At 43.4% G+C, this 16431-nt stretch overlaps 1 protein-coding gene across 1 annotated transcript in view; it reads left to right on the top strand.

Moving 5' to 3' along the window:
• The window catches only part of adamts9 (ADAM metallopeptidase with thrombospondin type 1 motif, 9), a 42611-nt gene extending 32266 nt beyond the window's left edge, over positions 1–10345 (top strand). Inside the window, exons 24-28 of the mRNA XM_014133425.3 lie at positions 2005–2112; positions 2211–2378; positions 3891–4166; positions 5256–5417; positions 5711–10345. Coding sequence (XP_013988900.1) covers positions 2005–2112; positions 2211–2378; positions 3891–4166; positions 5256–5417; positions 5711–5899 — 903 coding nt within the window. The 3' untranslated portion in view covers positions 5900–10345. The remainder of the gene's footprint in view (positions 1–2004; positions 2113–2210; positions 2379–3890; positions 4167–5255; positions 5418–5710) is intronic.
• The last annotated feature ends 6086 nt before the right edge of the window (positions 10346–16431 follow it).

The raw sequence follows: 16431 nt of genomic DNA, 5'->3' as shown, positions 1-16431 counted from the left end.
TTTTACTGTAGTGTAATAGTGTAGTTTCCCACCTTAATGTCGATATGTTAACAGTCTTGTACTGTAGTGTAATAGTGTAGTTTCCCACCTTAATGTCGGTATGTTAACAGTCTTGTACTGTAGTGTAATAGTGTAGTTTCCCACCTTAATGTCGATATGTTAACAGTATTGTACTGTAGTGTAATAGTGTAGTTTCCCACCTTAATGTCGATATGTTAACAGTATTGTACTGTAGTGTAATAGTGTAGTTTCCCACCTTAATGTCGATATGTTAACAGTATTGTACTGTAGTGTAATAGTGTAGTTTCCCACCTTAATGTCGATATGTTAACAGTCCTGTACTGTAGTTTATACCATGGCATTGTTGAATACTCGTTTCTGACTGACTTGAAGGGCATTCTAGAGCGTGCATTATTTCCATATAACACACGGTATATTTGCACGGTAGAATTCAAAGGCTATAGTTCATTCTTACTGTGTTTGAGCTGCTTTTAAAAGCAAAAGTCAAATAGATTTTTTTTTAGCATTGTTGAATTCGATGTTCATAATAACAAGCTCGGATGAATAGTTTGGTTAGCTCAACTAGCAAGTCTGTTTGTTTGGTTACCGAGGCAACTGCTGTCTCTATCTAGTAAACTTGCTAGCTACTTCAGTGGATGTTGAACTCATAAAAGGGATAATCAACTCGTGGCTCTATGCGGTCTATAATGAACAAGATGGAATGTGTGTAGGCTGGTTCTCTCCACCTTATGTGAACCTATCTGAAAAACCTCTTCAGTAAAACAATTCCTGCTGTGTCGAAAATGACCAACACAAACTCACATTCATACAATTGCTGACTAATCGTCACACATTTCATGAACCTCTACTTTTATGGACCTCTCCCCATGCATCAGTTTAGTTTATTAGGGCTTGTTTCTTTCTCTCTCCACGCTAATAGTTGGAAGGCAGAATGGTCTGTTTTCCTGGGGCATGGGGTGGGCAGGCCAGGGTAGGGTGTGGAGTGGTGGGCTGGGCTGGGCTGGGCCATAAACGCAGACTGAGACTCCGGTCCCAGGGAGGCCCCCCTGGTCCCGGCCTTAATTCCCGACTCAGCCGTCAGGCCCAGTGACCCTGAATCAGTCACTTCACCTCCCTGTGATTCCAGCCAGTCATCCGTGAAGTCGGCTCCGAGACCGCCCACCCTAAACTACTGCATGGCTGGAAAAGGGGGAAAGCGAAAAGAATGGAGCTTATCTCTACCTGAGTTGACCAACGAGAAGGAGAAAACCAAAAAATACACAACGACGACTTAACACTTGCCTCCTACCACCTACCCACAGACGTGTACACAACGTACATCAACACACACCCACAGTGTCATAGACAGGCCTTGGCTGCCTTTAGAACCAGAGTACCTTCTCATGTTTCACCTCCTTCGTTCTTTCTCTTCTTCTTCTCCCACCACCTTCACAACCATTTACTGCATGTTTTACGGTGTATTTTACTGCGTGAGTGTGAGGCTGTGGAGGTTGTGTTCCCCCTGCCTTTCTGCCTGCCTGCCTGCCTGCCTGGCTGGCTGGCTGCCAGGGTCCTGTTTGTTTCCACTCAGAGGACTCAGAGTGTGGAATGTGGAGCCCTCTATGGCCCTGCTAAACCTGAGTTAGGCCCCTCTCTGCTCACCCCAGAATTAGGGGTTCAAAGGTCATGAGAGGGCACCATGGAGTAGAGCAGGGCGGAAGGTGGGGAAGGAGCCCAGTGTTGGCATTGGAGACTGGGATACCACTCCACTGTGACACGTTATGACAGGCGTCAGGTTATTCAGAAGGTTGGCCTCATGTGGAGGGGCTTAACGTTGTGTGTTTCTGGGATCTGTCAGAGTAACACTGTTACTTTTAGTCTGGTGAGTACCCTTCTGTCAGAGCTGTCTAGGTTGTGTCCAGTAAGTCGATGAAAGTGTAGTACTGTGTGGTGTGTTTCTGTCAGTGTGATTGGTTTGATGGATGTGTCTGTTTGTCCCTGTAGGACTGTGAACCGGCCCAGTGTCCTGTCAGCCACCCAGTTCCCCCTGGGACCAAAGTCCCCTCACACCTTTCACACAAAACCCAGTGGAGGTTCGGCTCTTGGACACAGGTTGGTTTTATTGGTTGCACTACCACTCGCTGTAGCTATTAAATACTGTGTGTGTGTGTTGCACTGTACTGTACTGATTTCTTCCTTCTTCACCACAGTGTAGTGCCACCTGCGGCAAAGGGACCCGGATGCGCTACGTTAGTTGCCGTGACATCCAGGGTGGGGTTGCAGAGGATTCTGCCTGCTCCCACCTGGTCAAGCCCCCGGCCAGCGACTGGTGCATTGTAGTCCACTGCGGACAGTGGAAGGTCCTAGAATGGACATCAGTAAGTAACTACTGTCTTTCAATCCACCACCATGTTAAATGCACATACTGTGTACACTTAAAATATATTGAATGTATACAATATCCACTTAATATTTGACATTACTAGAGGGTCTTGTGGCTACGGATATGGTGTTTTCCTCCATTGCTATAGCCTTTAACCTTTGTGAACAGTTCTTCTAGAGGGAAATCTGTCTACCATTATATGCTCTCTCTGCACTGTTCATTAACTTGTATTTCTAGCCAGCTCAGTGGCCTATAATATCTGAAGTTTATTTAGCTGTGGTTTGTGCTTTTCAGACCACAATTCATAATGACTTTGTGTGATTGGGTGTTTCTCTGGTCCAAGGGGAGGAGGTGATAAAACAGGCTCAGGGGTGTTTGGAAGGTTGGCAGGGGTATGGAAGAAGGTGTGAGGGGTGGAGGGAGGCGAGAGGGGTCTAGGGAGGCGTGAGTGGTGGAGGGAGGCGTGAGGGGTGGAGGGAGGCGTGAGGGGTCTAGGGAGGTGTGAGGAGTGGAGGGAGGCGTGAGGGGTGGAGGGAGGCGTGAGGGGTGGAGGGAGGCGTGAGGGGTCTAGGGAGGCGTGAGGGGTGGAGGGAGGCGTGAGGGGTCTAGGGAGGCGTGAGGGATGGAAGGAGGTGTTAGGGATGGAGGTGTGAGGGGTGGAGGGAGGCGTTAGGGATGGAGGTAGGCATGGGGCTGGAGGGAGGCGTGAGGGATGGAGGGAAGCGTGAGGGATAGAGGGAGGGTTGAGTGACGAGGGGCTGTAGAGAGGGGCTAGGATCCTTGTGGTTTACAGATTTTTCTCATCAGACAGAGATCACTAGTCATACTCCCACCATGCTGCAGCTATGGCCACCATGCACACACACACACACACACACACACACACACACACACACACACACACACACACACACACACACACACACACACACACACACACACACACACACACACACACATAGATAGATATATACAGGCTGTGACAGGGAGAGTCTTCCTGACTGCTTATTTATGCCAGAGCGACTCAGTGACCTCCAGGCAGACAGGAAGCAGCTCAGCCCAAGGCCACAGCAAACAGAAGCACAGAGAAAGAGACGGATCTGACTCTGAAAGTTCCCTTTAGACACTCCTGATATGGAATGGAACCGGAAATGAACCCATGATGGAGGGGGTGATAACTACAGAATGGCATGGCGGATGGATGGGCCAGTTAGTTCATGAAGTTTAATGACTGTGTTCTACCGTTATGAGACCCAACTATTAAAGCAGCCTCAGTGTTCTAGTTTTAGCTTGTACATGCGCATACACGGTGCCTGTTAAAAGTTCCAATGATCTGACAAACTGGGTCCCTTAAAGTACTGTAACTACGCTATCTGTTTGTGTCAGCCATGTTTAAAGTGACAAGACACTGACCTAAGCTGCTACGACATTGTTTGTATGTTGTTTGTATGTTGTTTGTCTTACTGTGTGTGCCTGTGTGCGTGTGTGTGTGTGTGTGTGTACGCAGTGCTCTGTATCCTGCGGGCAGGGGAAGACAACTCGCCAGGTGGTGTGTTTGAACCTCAGTGACCAGATAGTGGATGTGGTGGAGTGTGACCCTGACGACCGTCCAGCCACAGAGCAGGAGTGTGCCATGTCCCAGTGTTCTGCTCTCCGCTCCAGTGATTCTCGACCCTTCCCCTCGCCCAGCGGGGGCGTCCGCAACAACCTGCCCACGGCTGCCGATGGGCGCAGCGGAGGACGAACCCAGGCCCACCAATGGAGGACAGGACCCTGGGGAGCGGTGAATTTCTTATTAACCATTTACAATCATCTTGCAGTCCTAGGGTTCTTAACATTGAATTAATGCATACAACCTATATCTGGGGTCGGCAACAGGTGGCCCGATGGACAAAAAAAGTTTCTTACTGATTTTTGGGAGTGGATAGATTTTCGTTTTTGGTCAAAAAAGACTGTAAAATCACCAGGAATTTACTTAAAAATGTGTTTAATTTAAGAAATCTGTTCCTAAGTATTCTAACAAATGAAAAAAATCACGTGATCGTGTCTCAATGTTATCAAGGTATGAAATTATTGTTATTTTCAAATATAATCCCTTTTTGGGCTGAGTTGTGGTCAATTTGCAGTGTATAAATTATTATAATTATGTTCCGGTCCCCTGACCATCTGCTCCAACAAAAATTGTCCATCGGCTGAGTCTCGTTGCCTACCCCTGACTAAGGTCAATGAGTTGTGCTGATGGCTTTGGCGGTTAATAGCCTATTGTACAGCTGTTATTAAAAACTGGGTTATTATAGTTGCACAACAATCTGTGTCCCCAAATAGCTGGTGTTATTTAATGGATCATGGGAAATTATTTTCTTCTTGAGGATATGTGTTTTAATATAGCAGTGCATTATCCATCCAGTTTCCCAAAGCACATAGTCTCTGTGGTCAATCGGACCTTTGCCAGAATGATGTATGTGTGTTTTTGTATACTTGTCTGTCAATGGGGACCTTTTTTCACATACTGTAGGTTGGTGTGTTTGTATTTGTTTATGGTGAGTGAGTGTTTATATGTGCGCTTGTTTCATTGTAACTGATGTCTGTATGTGCAAAGGTCTACAATATGTGACACTGTGACTCTGGGTAAATGTATTATTGCAGGATCCCCTTGTCTCAGTGAGTTATGTGTGCATAGATGAGCACCATACATTTTCATGTATGTGTTTGAACATGTTTTTGTTATTGTGTCCATACATGCTCATGAATGTATGCGTATTAGTGTTTGAATGTCTACTTGCCTGTCTCTGAGTTAGTGCATAAATACCTGTACATGTGAGAGTGTGTGAACCGTTTGTCTCACTCTGTGTTCTCCTCCCTGTGACGTCAGTGCTCGAGCACGTGTGCGGGTGGCTTCCAGAGGCGTGTGGTGGTATGCCAAGATGAGAATGGTTATGCTGCCAACAACTGTGAAGATCGCTCCAAACCCATCGAGCAGCGCTCCTGTGAATCCGGACCCTGTCCACAGTGGGTCTACGGGAACTGGGGAGAGGTGAGAGAACCCAAGCCATCCTACAGCACTAATACACTGAGGGGGTTTAGTCACACTTTGAATGCATCATCTCATTGTTATGAACCTTGGCGTTATCATAGCGGTTATTATTCTACAATTCCATTCTTCTGAAATTGCTTTGCTGGGCTGTATGTCATCATGTACCTCCTGGGTTGTGCTGGAGGTGAGGGGTTAAAGGTCAGAGGTCATAGATAACTGTATTGTGACAATGGAGTGAATCAACTGTCCTGGCTCTGTTTACACACTATTCCTTCATCTGCTCTGTCCTGCAGTGTACCAAGCCGTGTGGGGGAGGAGTAAAGACACGACTGGTGGCGTGTCAGAGGCCCAACGGAGAGCGCTTTAACGATCTGAGCTGTGAGATTCTAGACAAACCGCCCGACCGTGAGCAGTGCAATACTCATGCGTGCCCGTCTAACCCGCATTGGAGCACAGACCCATGGAGCTCAGTACGCTCGTAAATATACGCGTTTTCTTCCACCATCTTTTTTAAAAGTCCTCTCATTTCACTACACACAGAGTTTGACAAACAAACAATCAAACTTGAGAGAGCAGGTTGTTTCTGTAGCGCTTACATGCTGGAAAGTCCACTTTCCATTTCACTGTTACCCTTCCCGTGGCACCTGAGACTGGTCATCCTTCTAGAGACTGTTGGGAATTGATTTCTGTTCCACATAAGAGACAGGACACACACAATACACACAACACACCAAAAAGTATGAAAAGCTTAATTGACAGTTGTGACCATAAGAACACTTTCCCTGTTATCAGTCTTAGTGTTAAAAATTCAGGATCAGTTTGTATCAGAATCAAAGATAGTTTGTAAAATATTGTTTTAAAAGATAATTTATTACTTAAGAGATGTTCTTCTTCGTTTCCTATGTATATAGAATTGACATCCAATGATTCTGTTATTGCTCTTTGTATTCGCACACTTAGTCATTCGTTGTTCATATGCAAATATTGATCAATGTTTCTGTATATCAGGAGTTTAAGATGCATTGTTTTTTTTTGTTAACACCCAAAGAATGGACATATTCTCGAGTGTTGTTGCTATTCATACTCTTTTTTTTTTTACATGTGGCAAAGAAAATGGGTTTTTATATACTCTAGAGATGGATACATCATTCTGATGCTAAAGCTTTATTGACCATCATAACTGTAAAAATGTCATTTGTCTTAAAGTGTGTAATATGCAGTTCAAACAATAACAAAGCGCCACCCCCCCAACTCTGTTTCAGTAAACAGCTAAGGGGTGGGGCTGGATAAATGTAACCACTCTTAAATGCATAGACAGAGCTATGGATGCTAGGACTGACCATCCATGACATGAAAATTATAGTTTTAACCATGTTTTGAGGCTATACAGTGTTTTGTTTACAATTACATTGTCTACGAACAAAGAAGTAAATAAAGGTTATATGTTGGGTTCTGATGGGGTTAGACAGTTAAACTAAGCTCCTTAGTTAATATAAGTTACATTCTTCAAGAATCAATGGCTATATAGAATGACAAAAGTAAAAGAAAAAATGGATGTAGCAATCGCAGATTGCCCCTTTAAGGCACATGCAGTTTTTATAGAGAATTTACTAATCATCGTATGTTTACACCTTATTTTATAGTCCTCTATTTACCTGGTATTAATTCAGAAATGTCATTGTAAATGGTAATTACATGATAATGACCTAATAATTACTTTTTAGTAATGTAAGTGCCGGGTAGTTACCAATTATGCTAAATTCTTAAAAAGAAACAATAGTGTCAACACCAGCTGAAATAGGACTGTAGAATAAAGTGATAACTGTATTATTTGATCAATTATGTGATTCTTCGGGATAATAGTCATTTTATCACAGCTTGAAGTCCTGACCCAGATTCCTTCCTTTTTACTAGCACAGACATAAGAACCCGGCCCAACCAGTAGGTCCAAGGCCCACCGCTCAAAAGGTGTTTGATATGAGTGTATTTATGTAATGTTAGATATGTCTATATATTCGCTTTTGTAAATAGTTTATTTTGGTGCGATCACCAGTGCTCAATACACATGTGAAAATATGCTATGCTCAACCATACCTCACTTGGAACAAACACAACTCAACTAGCCATTAACTTATACTTACAATGGTGCTTTTGCAAAACAAGGGAGAAATGAGATATAAACATCAAAGAATCACTATGTATTTTATTTCAAACTTAAGGTCATAAATGGTTTATTGTGACATAGAGATATGTACGTATGTAAACTGGTGTTTTGAGAAGTTGTTTATATTCTTTTTTTTGTCATGTTTTTTTACAAAGAGTTGATTATTGATTTTGTCCCCCAAAAATATTGTAATGTTAGGTGAAAATATGTTGTAGTTTTTAAAAAGGTAAAGATCATTTTTTAAGTGTGTTCGATTTATTCACCACCAAACCTCTGTCTGTTGGAGCTCAAAGAGAATGCCCCGTGTCCTAGCTTTGTGAACACACAGTTAGTGCCTGCGACCACAGGGAGAGTTTATAGTCTTCTATATACCTGAAGCTCATCCTCTGAGCCAGTCGTATGTTTCTACCTCATTCTCTTCTAACATCACTCCCCACCCACCTATTATCTCCTGCCGGAGGGCTGCATCCTCATTCACGTTCATCATGATCTAGGGTCTGTGTTTTGTTCTACCTCAATGGCTACGAGTGAAATTGGGGTAGTGAAAGCTGATCTTGGATCTGTGGTAAAGGTGCAACCTCTGCCTGGAGCCCACCCAGTCATTTCTAAGGCTAATTGTTACCTCCTGGTCATTAATGCCTGTGCATACATTGCAAACATCACACCTTATTTTAAGGGCCTGTTAACACAGCTGTCAAGCAGGCAGTGAGTGTATTTCTCACCACACCTTGTTCAGTAAAGAAAACGATCATTTCTAACTATCTCTAATATGAGTAATGAAAAGGAAGCATAAGGTTTGGGTTGATTATGATGAATCCAAAAAGAGTGTGAGTAACTTTTTACACTACTTGAAACAACTCCACATGCACATAAGTCTCATGTCACTGTGAAATTGTCGATCATTTGATTTGTAGAATAAATTGCAAAACACAGTTATACAGTATATGCATGATGATGCATTTACAATGTGTTTGATACCAACAGACTCTAGAAATAAAGTACTCTATGCCTCTCATTCCATATGGCAGTATCAGTTCGGGTTTCAAATACATTTGTGTATATTTATATAATGATCTGTATTTATTTCTACTTCATTATAATGTCATGTCAATATTTAATGTTATATAAACGTGCTGAATTTATGCTAGCTCACAGAAAGGTAACGATTAAAATTAACTAGAGGTGCTCTTAAAAAGTTTATTTCATTTATTTTATTTACTGTAAAAGAACATGTTCATGAACTATCACGAACGATTGCTTATGCTCAAATTAAGTTTCAAAACATCAATTTATATGGATTGTCTTTCAAGTCTATCCTCTAGTTTATGTAGCATACAGCTAGGTAGTTTTATTGCATGACTGTCTAAAGTGAAAAATGAAGCTCATATGAGAGAAGATAATAGGTGGAAGCCCTCATTGCCATTGAGGGCTTCCACCATTTTAATGTAGTCAACTGGGTGGGGATTCCTATGGGTTGGGAGTGATCAGCCAATGATCAGAACATTATCTTCTTCAAATTGGTTAGCCTAGTTTGTAAATGGCTTTAAGCTATATGACCGCCATCTAGTAGCCACAATAAATTCATGATACACAAGCTTTGGTTCAAGAATCCAGCACTGCAGGTGGTGGTAAATTACCAATATTAGCTTTACACGTTTTTTCAAACATCAAAGCAGAAGAAAATGGACTACTTTAAATGGAGATGCAGATGCCATAATGGCACAGATACAATGTTGCGAACTCTATACATCTGTATGGAGTAGAGAGGCAAAACATCTGCGCTCTTGAGCTCATCTTAGTTACAGGAGGACTAGTGTCTAGGGGAATAACTGCTAAACGTACACTCCGGGACACTGGTTTCTAGAAAATAGTTTCATTAAATGAGATAATTGCCGTGAGGAAACACTAAGAGTGAAGCAAACACATTCACTTACACTACCACAGGCAAGCTTGTAGTCCTGTTAAAAATCGAATCAACAAATCTGTGCTTTAATTAAGACGATTTCCTTCAGACTTTACACTAATTACACTAGGAACGTGGAAGTGGTCATTATAATGAACCAAATGACCTACTATGGATTAAATAGGAAATTATCTCTACAGAGAGCATTACTCGAGCTCTCTAACTGGTGTTTGGAAAGGGGCGTTTTCAGTGAATGAAAATGTACAAATCACTGAGCAATATCTTGTCTTATGAGGTCAGGGCCCCAGTGACCTATTCGAGCAATCAGGATTTTTCTGTCGGCCAAAGTTCAAAGCCTTTTGTACCAAGGGAAATCTTTATTCTCTGTGACACTGACAAGATGGATCCCCCACTTACTGCGCTTATTCACTCCTCATGCCTCGCATGTTTTTTTTGTGTGCCTTGCGACACGTGCTCTTCAACTACGTTGCCCCCTCATCTGCCCCTCGCCAGTCCCCCCTCGCCCAATGCGGTTTGATGACATTGTTTTGATGGTGGGGGGCTGGTGACAGTGACTCAAATGAAAGCCCGTCAGAAAGACAAGGGTCACGTTTGATCTGGGATGGACCCCTTCGCTGTACAGCTAATCAGCATGGATGGACTTCTGGGAAAGGGCTGTGATCCAAGGAAAAAAAGCCGGGAAAGCCCTGTTGTCTGTGGGGGCCCGGAAGGCCCAGTCGCCTTTGATTCCGGGACGGAATGCAGGCTTTGGAATGTGGTTTATTTTAGGCACAACTTGCTGTCTGTCCGGGGCATTGTTATATTTGACACTGTAAATAAAAGCATCTGATTTGAATGGTACATTCGAATTGCGTCTGACTGCATGATAGTTGAAAATAGTGTGATAGTTGAGAGTTGTGTTGTAGATAAAAGGTAGTTTTGTGATGATTACACTTTACATTGATATCAATATATCAATTTCACTCAGAGTATGCTAAAATATAAGGCCATTTATACACGGTTGCCTTAATACTCCCTTTGTCCTGATCTTGTCCAGATTCTGATTGTGCCCACATTTTTAAACAGGTTTAGACGATTGAAAGACCCATTGTGATTGTGATCCGATCTTCCTGACCATCTCTGAAGGTTGTCAGGCACACATTGTGTCTGGAAATCTTACAAGTGTAGATGGATCTGGCCAGTGAAACCATTTAAATCATTATCCTGTTCTCTAAAATCATTGACACGTGGCACTACTGCCTTAAGGCTTCAATATGTGTCTTAAAATAAATAAATAAATAAATAAATATCTGTCAAATAAGTTGCATAGGGAGAGACCAGAAGCTCTGGTCACAATGCAGAAACAGTGAACAGATAAGACACATGTTAATACCATGCATACATGCATTTCTGAAGATGTGGGCACAATCAGAAAGTGGACAAGATCAAGACATACTTGGTAGTGACAGGTATAAACAAGGCTATAGTGTCTAGTTTATGTAATGGTTGTGGGGTAAATTTCCGCATGAATCACATTAACTAACTGCATGTAATAAAGGTGTCTAGTTGACACCCACATCATTTGCGGATATAGAGAATTGGTGGGTGATTTACTTCTGTTCACTAACTGGTGCTTAGTGACAGTGCTGTAGTGATTGAAATCCAGGGTAATAGCAAGTTATTGGAGCAGAGTAAAATATCTGGAAAGCTCAGTTAAAGAGTATATAAAACCTTGAGGAATGATCTGATATTTGAAAAGCAGCACAGTCTGGCTGCCTGCCCTCTGTTGTAAATGCCTTTTATTCAATTATTTAAACTGTTGTATAATACACTGCTCAAAAAAATAAAGGGAACACTTAAACAACACAATCTAACTCCAAGTCAATCACACTTCTGTGAAATCAAACTGTCCACTTAGGAAGCAACACTGATTGACAATAGATTTCACATGCTGTTGTGCAAATGGAATAGACAACGTGGAAATTATAGGCAATTAGCAAGACACCCCCAATAAAGGAGTGGTTCTGCAGGTGGGGACCACAGACTACTTCTCAGTTCCTATGCTTCCTGGCTGATGTTTTGGTCACTTTTGAATGCTGGCGGTGCTTTCACTCTAGTGGTAGCATGAGACGGAGTCTACAACCCACACAAGTGGCTCAGGTAGTGCAGCTCATCCAGGATGGCACATCAATGCGAGCTGTGGCAAGAAGGTTTGCTGTGTCTGTCAGCGTAGTGTCCAGAGCATGGAGGCGCTACCAGGAGACAGGCCAGTACATCAGGAGACGTGGAGGAGGCCGTAGGAGGGCAACAACCCAGCAGCAGGACCGCTACCTCCGCCTTTGTGCAAGGAGGAGCAGGAGAAGTACTGCCAGAGCCCTGCAAAATGACCTCCAGCAGGCCACAAATGTGCATGTGTCTGCTCAAATGGTCAGAAACAGACTCCATGAGGGTGGTATGAGGGCCCGACGTCCACAGGTGGGGGTTGTGCTTACAGCCCAACACCGTGCAGGACGTTTGGCATTTGCCAGAGAACACCAAGATTGGCAAATTCGCCACTGGCGCCCTGTGCTCTTCACAGATGAAAGCAGGTTCACACTGAGCACGTGACAGACGTGACAGAGTCTGGAGACGCCGTGGAGAATGTTCTGCTGCCTGCAACATCCTCCAGCATGACCGGTTTGGCGGTGGGTCAGTCATGGTGTGGGGTGGCATTTCTTTGGGGGGCCGCACAGCCCTCCATGTGCTCGCCAGAGGTAGCCTGACTGCCATTAGGTACCGAGATGAGATCCTCAGACCCCTTGTGAGACCATATGCTGGTGCGGTTGGCCCTGGGTTCCTCCTAATGCAAGACAATGCTAGACCTCATGTGGCTGGAGTGTGTCAGCAGTTCCTGCAAGAGGAAGGCATTGATGCTATGGACTGGCCCGCCCGTTCCCCAGACCTGAATCCAATTGAGCACATCTGGGACAACATGTCTCGCTCCATCCACCAACGCCACGTTGCACCACAGACTGTCCAGGAGTTGGCGGATGCTTTAGTCCAGGTCTGGGAGGAGATCCCTCAGGAGACCATCTGCCACCTCATCAGGAGCATGCCCAGGCGTTGTAGGGAGGTCATACAGGCACGTGGAGGCCACACACACTACTGAGCCTCATTTTGACTTGTTTTAAGGACATTACATAAAAGTTGGATCAGCCTGTAGTGTGGTTTTCCACTTTAATTTTGAGTGTGACTCCAAATCCAGACCTCCATGGGTTGATAAATTGGATTTCCATTGATTATTTTTGTGTGATTTTGTTGTCAGCACATTCAACTATGTAAAGAAAAGAGTATTTAATAAGATTATTTCTTTCATTCAGATCTAGGATGTGTTGTTTAAGTGTTCCCTTTATTTTTTTGAGCAGTATACTATTTCTCCTAAACGGCCCTCCAGTACCATGATCCTAGCCTGTGTGTCGGTCTCTGTGTCTACCTCAATCCTAATTCCAAACACCACTGTAATGCCTGCTCGTTGGCCAGTGGGTGAAACAATAATATCTCATTTTGAATGTTACCTAAAACACCATAGATGGGCAATAAGTGCACCTTAAAAGTAGAAGTGGCCTGCATGCTCTTAGAGTCCTCATGCAGGCTGATGGCTGGCCTCAAGTGGTACTTATAAAGGAGGGCTAACTGTAACTGGTAATAGAACCTCGCAATGCTAGGCCCAATAACAGCCTCTTACAGATGTATGCATGTGAGGAACATCTGGAGACTAAGGCCTAGATTAAGCGTTAACCAACGTTGGCCGACATCCGCATAGCAGATGTTTTGGCGGTGTTGGAGGTGTAACTGTGGTTTGAGCTGACATATCGGTGAGCGGCTTTTCTTGTGTGCAAAAAAACACCCTTCCTTATTATCCCTTCCGTGTTAGAAGCTCAAAACGGAGCTAGAAAGTGTAGGCTCTATCGATGTTAGAAATAATTACTTTCAAATGTCAAACCATTGATGTTAGGCTAATGCATGTTTTCATGCTAATTTGGATGTGGGGGATTTATGCCTATCAGTCTAATTCAAGTGTTTGAACTTGTAACACGGCTGCATGAACTTTAACCCAGCTGCATAGGATTTGTCGGATTATAGTCAGGTGTGGTTTTGTTGCATCCGATGGCGTTATATAAGGTCACACAACGAGCTGCTTGTGAATTTGACAGCTTTAACGCAGTTCCACTTCCGACACCGCCAAAACAATCTGATTGAAATTAGCCTTAAGCCAAAACACCAAAATGTAATGGGATGCTCCTCACAGAAAGACATGTATACATTACAGTACATACATTAAAATGGTCTCCCTTATGCTTATTGAAATTCATTAGAACAAAAAATTTTCAAATGTATAGCGGTACAGAGAGTAATCACACATTGTTGGTGTTTTGCCATAATTTTTTATTTGATCATGTCATTCTCAATCAAGTTCATTATGCGAAATTGGTGTCTGTGGTTATTATCGCAAACAATTTGTGATTCATCACTGTACACTATCAATCTCTTAAAGATGCAATATGCTAAAATTCTAATAGTACGCCTCATTTCAGTTTATGTGATAAAACAAGCAAAGTGTAGAGAATCATTGTACCATCTAAACCGCTGTGAAATATATTTTCAATAACCAAAAATATTGTATTTTCAGCTGTTGGATCCTGGTGTACCAAACTGAACAAAACAGAATAAATCTAATACTTTTTAGACTTGCTTTCAAAGAGAATGGCAGATCTACACCTCAAATTTCTATGTGAATTTGGTGGTCCCAAAATGTTACATATTGCAGCTTTAAATTTAATGATTTTAGTAACTTTAGATTTGTCATTCCTTTTCATTTTGTGCTTTTGTTTTCATTTGCTAATATAAAATGATATGCCAATAATAGTGCATAATGCATATAAAAGAAATCCATTGACAACGTGCTCACTTCTACAGTAATTTCCGGTGGGAAGTAACTTCCAGTTGTTGTCCTCTGGACCCTGGGGACATTTAGTCCCGCCCTCCCTCTCCTAAATGAGGTGAAAGGTTGTCGTGGGTTCCTGTCCGGCGCGGTCCCTCACTGAGCAGTACAGTGCGCCATGCTGGGATACGTACTCGTTCAACCGAGAGCCTGTCGCATCCTATCTGCACTTGCAACTCTACACTGCTCATGGGGCATTTAAGCCCTGAACAGCGCCTGACAGGCAGTCCTGTCTCCCAGGCTGTGTGCCACCCCCAAGACCAAAGCCAATCGCATGCAAGGAACAACGAGCAATGAAGCCACATTCAAACAGAGCCAGAAAGCTGAAGCATAGAGGATAAAAGGTAATATAGCTTGTATCTTTCAAAATTAAGACAACTGCTGCCGGAAGTGGCAGCAGTTTATGGCCACCTAACCAATTGTGCTATTATGTGGGGCTTTTTTGCGTTATTTGTAACTTATTTTGTACATAATGTTTCTGCCACTGTATCTTACGGCAAAAAATTGCTTCTGGATATCAGGACAGCGATCACTCACCTCGAATTAGACAGAGTTTTTCTTCAACAAGCAGGATGCACAGGATGTACTTCGAACACCTGACAAGGCCAACATCCCCGTCATTGGCAAGAGACGCAGGTACAGAGGACACAGAGCGGGGATCCTCGTAAGGATCCACAGACAGCGAGTGGGAAAGCAGCCGTTACCGTCAATATTACTTGCCAACGTGAAATCATTGGACAATAAATTAGACAAGGTACGATCACGAATATCCTACTAACGGGACATCTGAAACTGTAACATCTTATGTTTCACGAAATCGTTGCTGAATGATGACATGGATATTCAACTAGCGGGATATACGCTGCACCGGCAAGATAGAACAGCACACTCCGGTAAGACGAGGGTGGGGCGGTCTGTGCATATTTGTAAACAACAGCTGGTGCATGAATTCTAAGGAAGTCTCCTTATTTTGCTCGCCTGAAGTAGAGTATCTTATGATAAACTGTAGACCACACTACTTGCCAAGAGAGTTTTCATCCATACTTTTCGTGGCTGTTCATTTACCACCACAGACGGATGCTGGCAATAAGACTGCACTCAGTCAGCTGTATAAGGAAATAAGCAAACAGGAAACCGCTCACCCAGAGGCGGCGCTCCTAGTGGTCGTGGATTTTAATGCAGGGAAACTTAAATCAGTTTTACCTCATTTCTATCAACATGTTAAATGCGCAACCAGAGGGAAAACAAATCTAGATCACCTGTACTCCACAAACAGAGACGCATACAAAGCTCTCCCTCGCCCTCCATTTGTTAAATCTGACCACAATTCTACCCTCCTGATTCCTGCTTACAAGCAAAAATTAAAGCAGGAAGCACCAGTGGCTCAGTCTATGAAAAAGTGATCAGATGAAGCAGATGCTAAACTACAGGACTGTTTTCCTAGCACAGACTGGAACATGTTCCGGGATTCTTCCAATGGCATTAAGGAGTACATCACATCAGTCACTGGCTTTATCAATATACCCCAACCAACATACCCCAACCAGAAGCCATCGATTACAGGCAATATTCGCACTGAGCTAAAGGGTAGAGCTGCCGCATTCAAGGTGCGGGACTCTAACCAGGAAGCTTATAAGAAATCCTGCTATGTCCTCCAACGAACCATCAAATAGGCAAAGCGCCAATACAGGGCTAAGATTGAATTGTACTACACCGGCTCCAATGCTCGTCTTATGTGGCAGGGCTTGCAAACTATTACAGACTACAAAGGGAAGCACAGCCGCAAGCTGCCCAGTGACACAAGCCTACCAGACGAGCTAAATCACTTCTATGCTCGCTTCGAGGCGAGCAACACTGAGGCATGCATGAGAGCATCAGCTGTTCCGGACAACTGTGTGATCACGCTCTCCGTAGCCGATGTGAGCAAGACCTTTAAACAAGTCAACATTCACAAGGCCACGGGGCC

This window comes from Salmo salar, chromosome 12 (assembly GCF_965601325.2).
Source record: "Salmo salar chromosome 12, fSalSal1, whole genome shotgun sequence".
Taxonomy (NCBI): Eukaryota; Metazoa; Chordata; class Actinopteri; order Salmoniformes; family Salmonidae; genus Salmo; species Salmo salar.
Note: the sequence above shows the minus strand (reverse complement) of the source record. Positions and strands in the feature narration are given on the sequence as shown.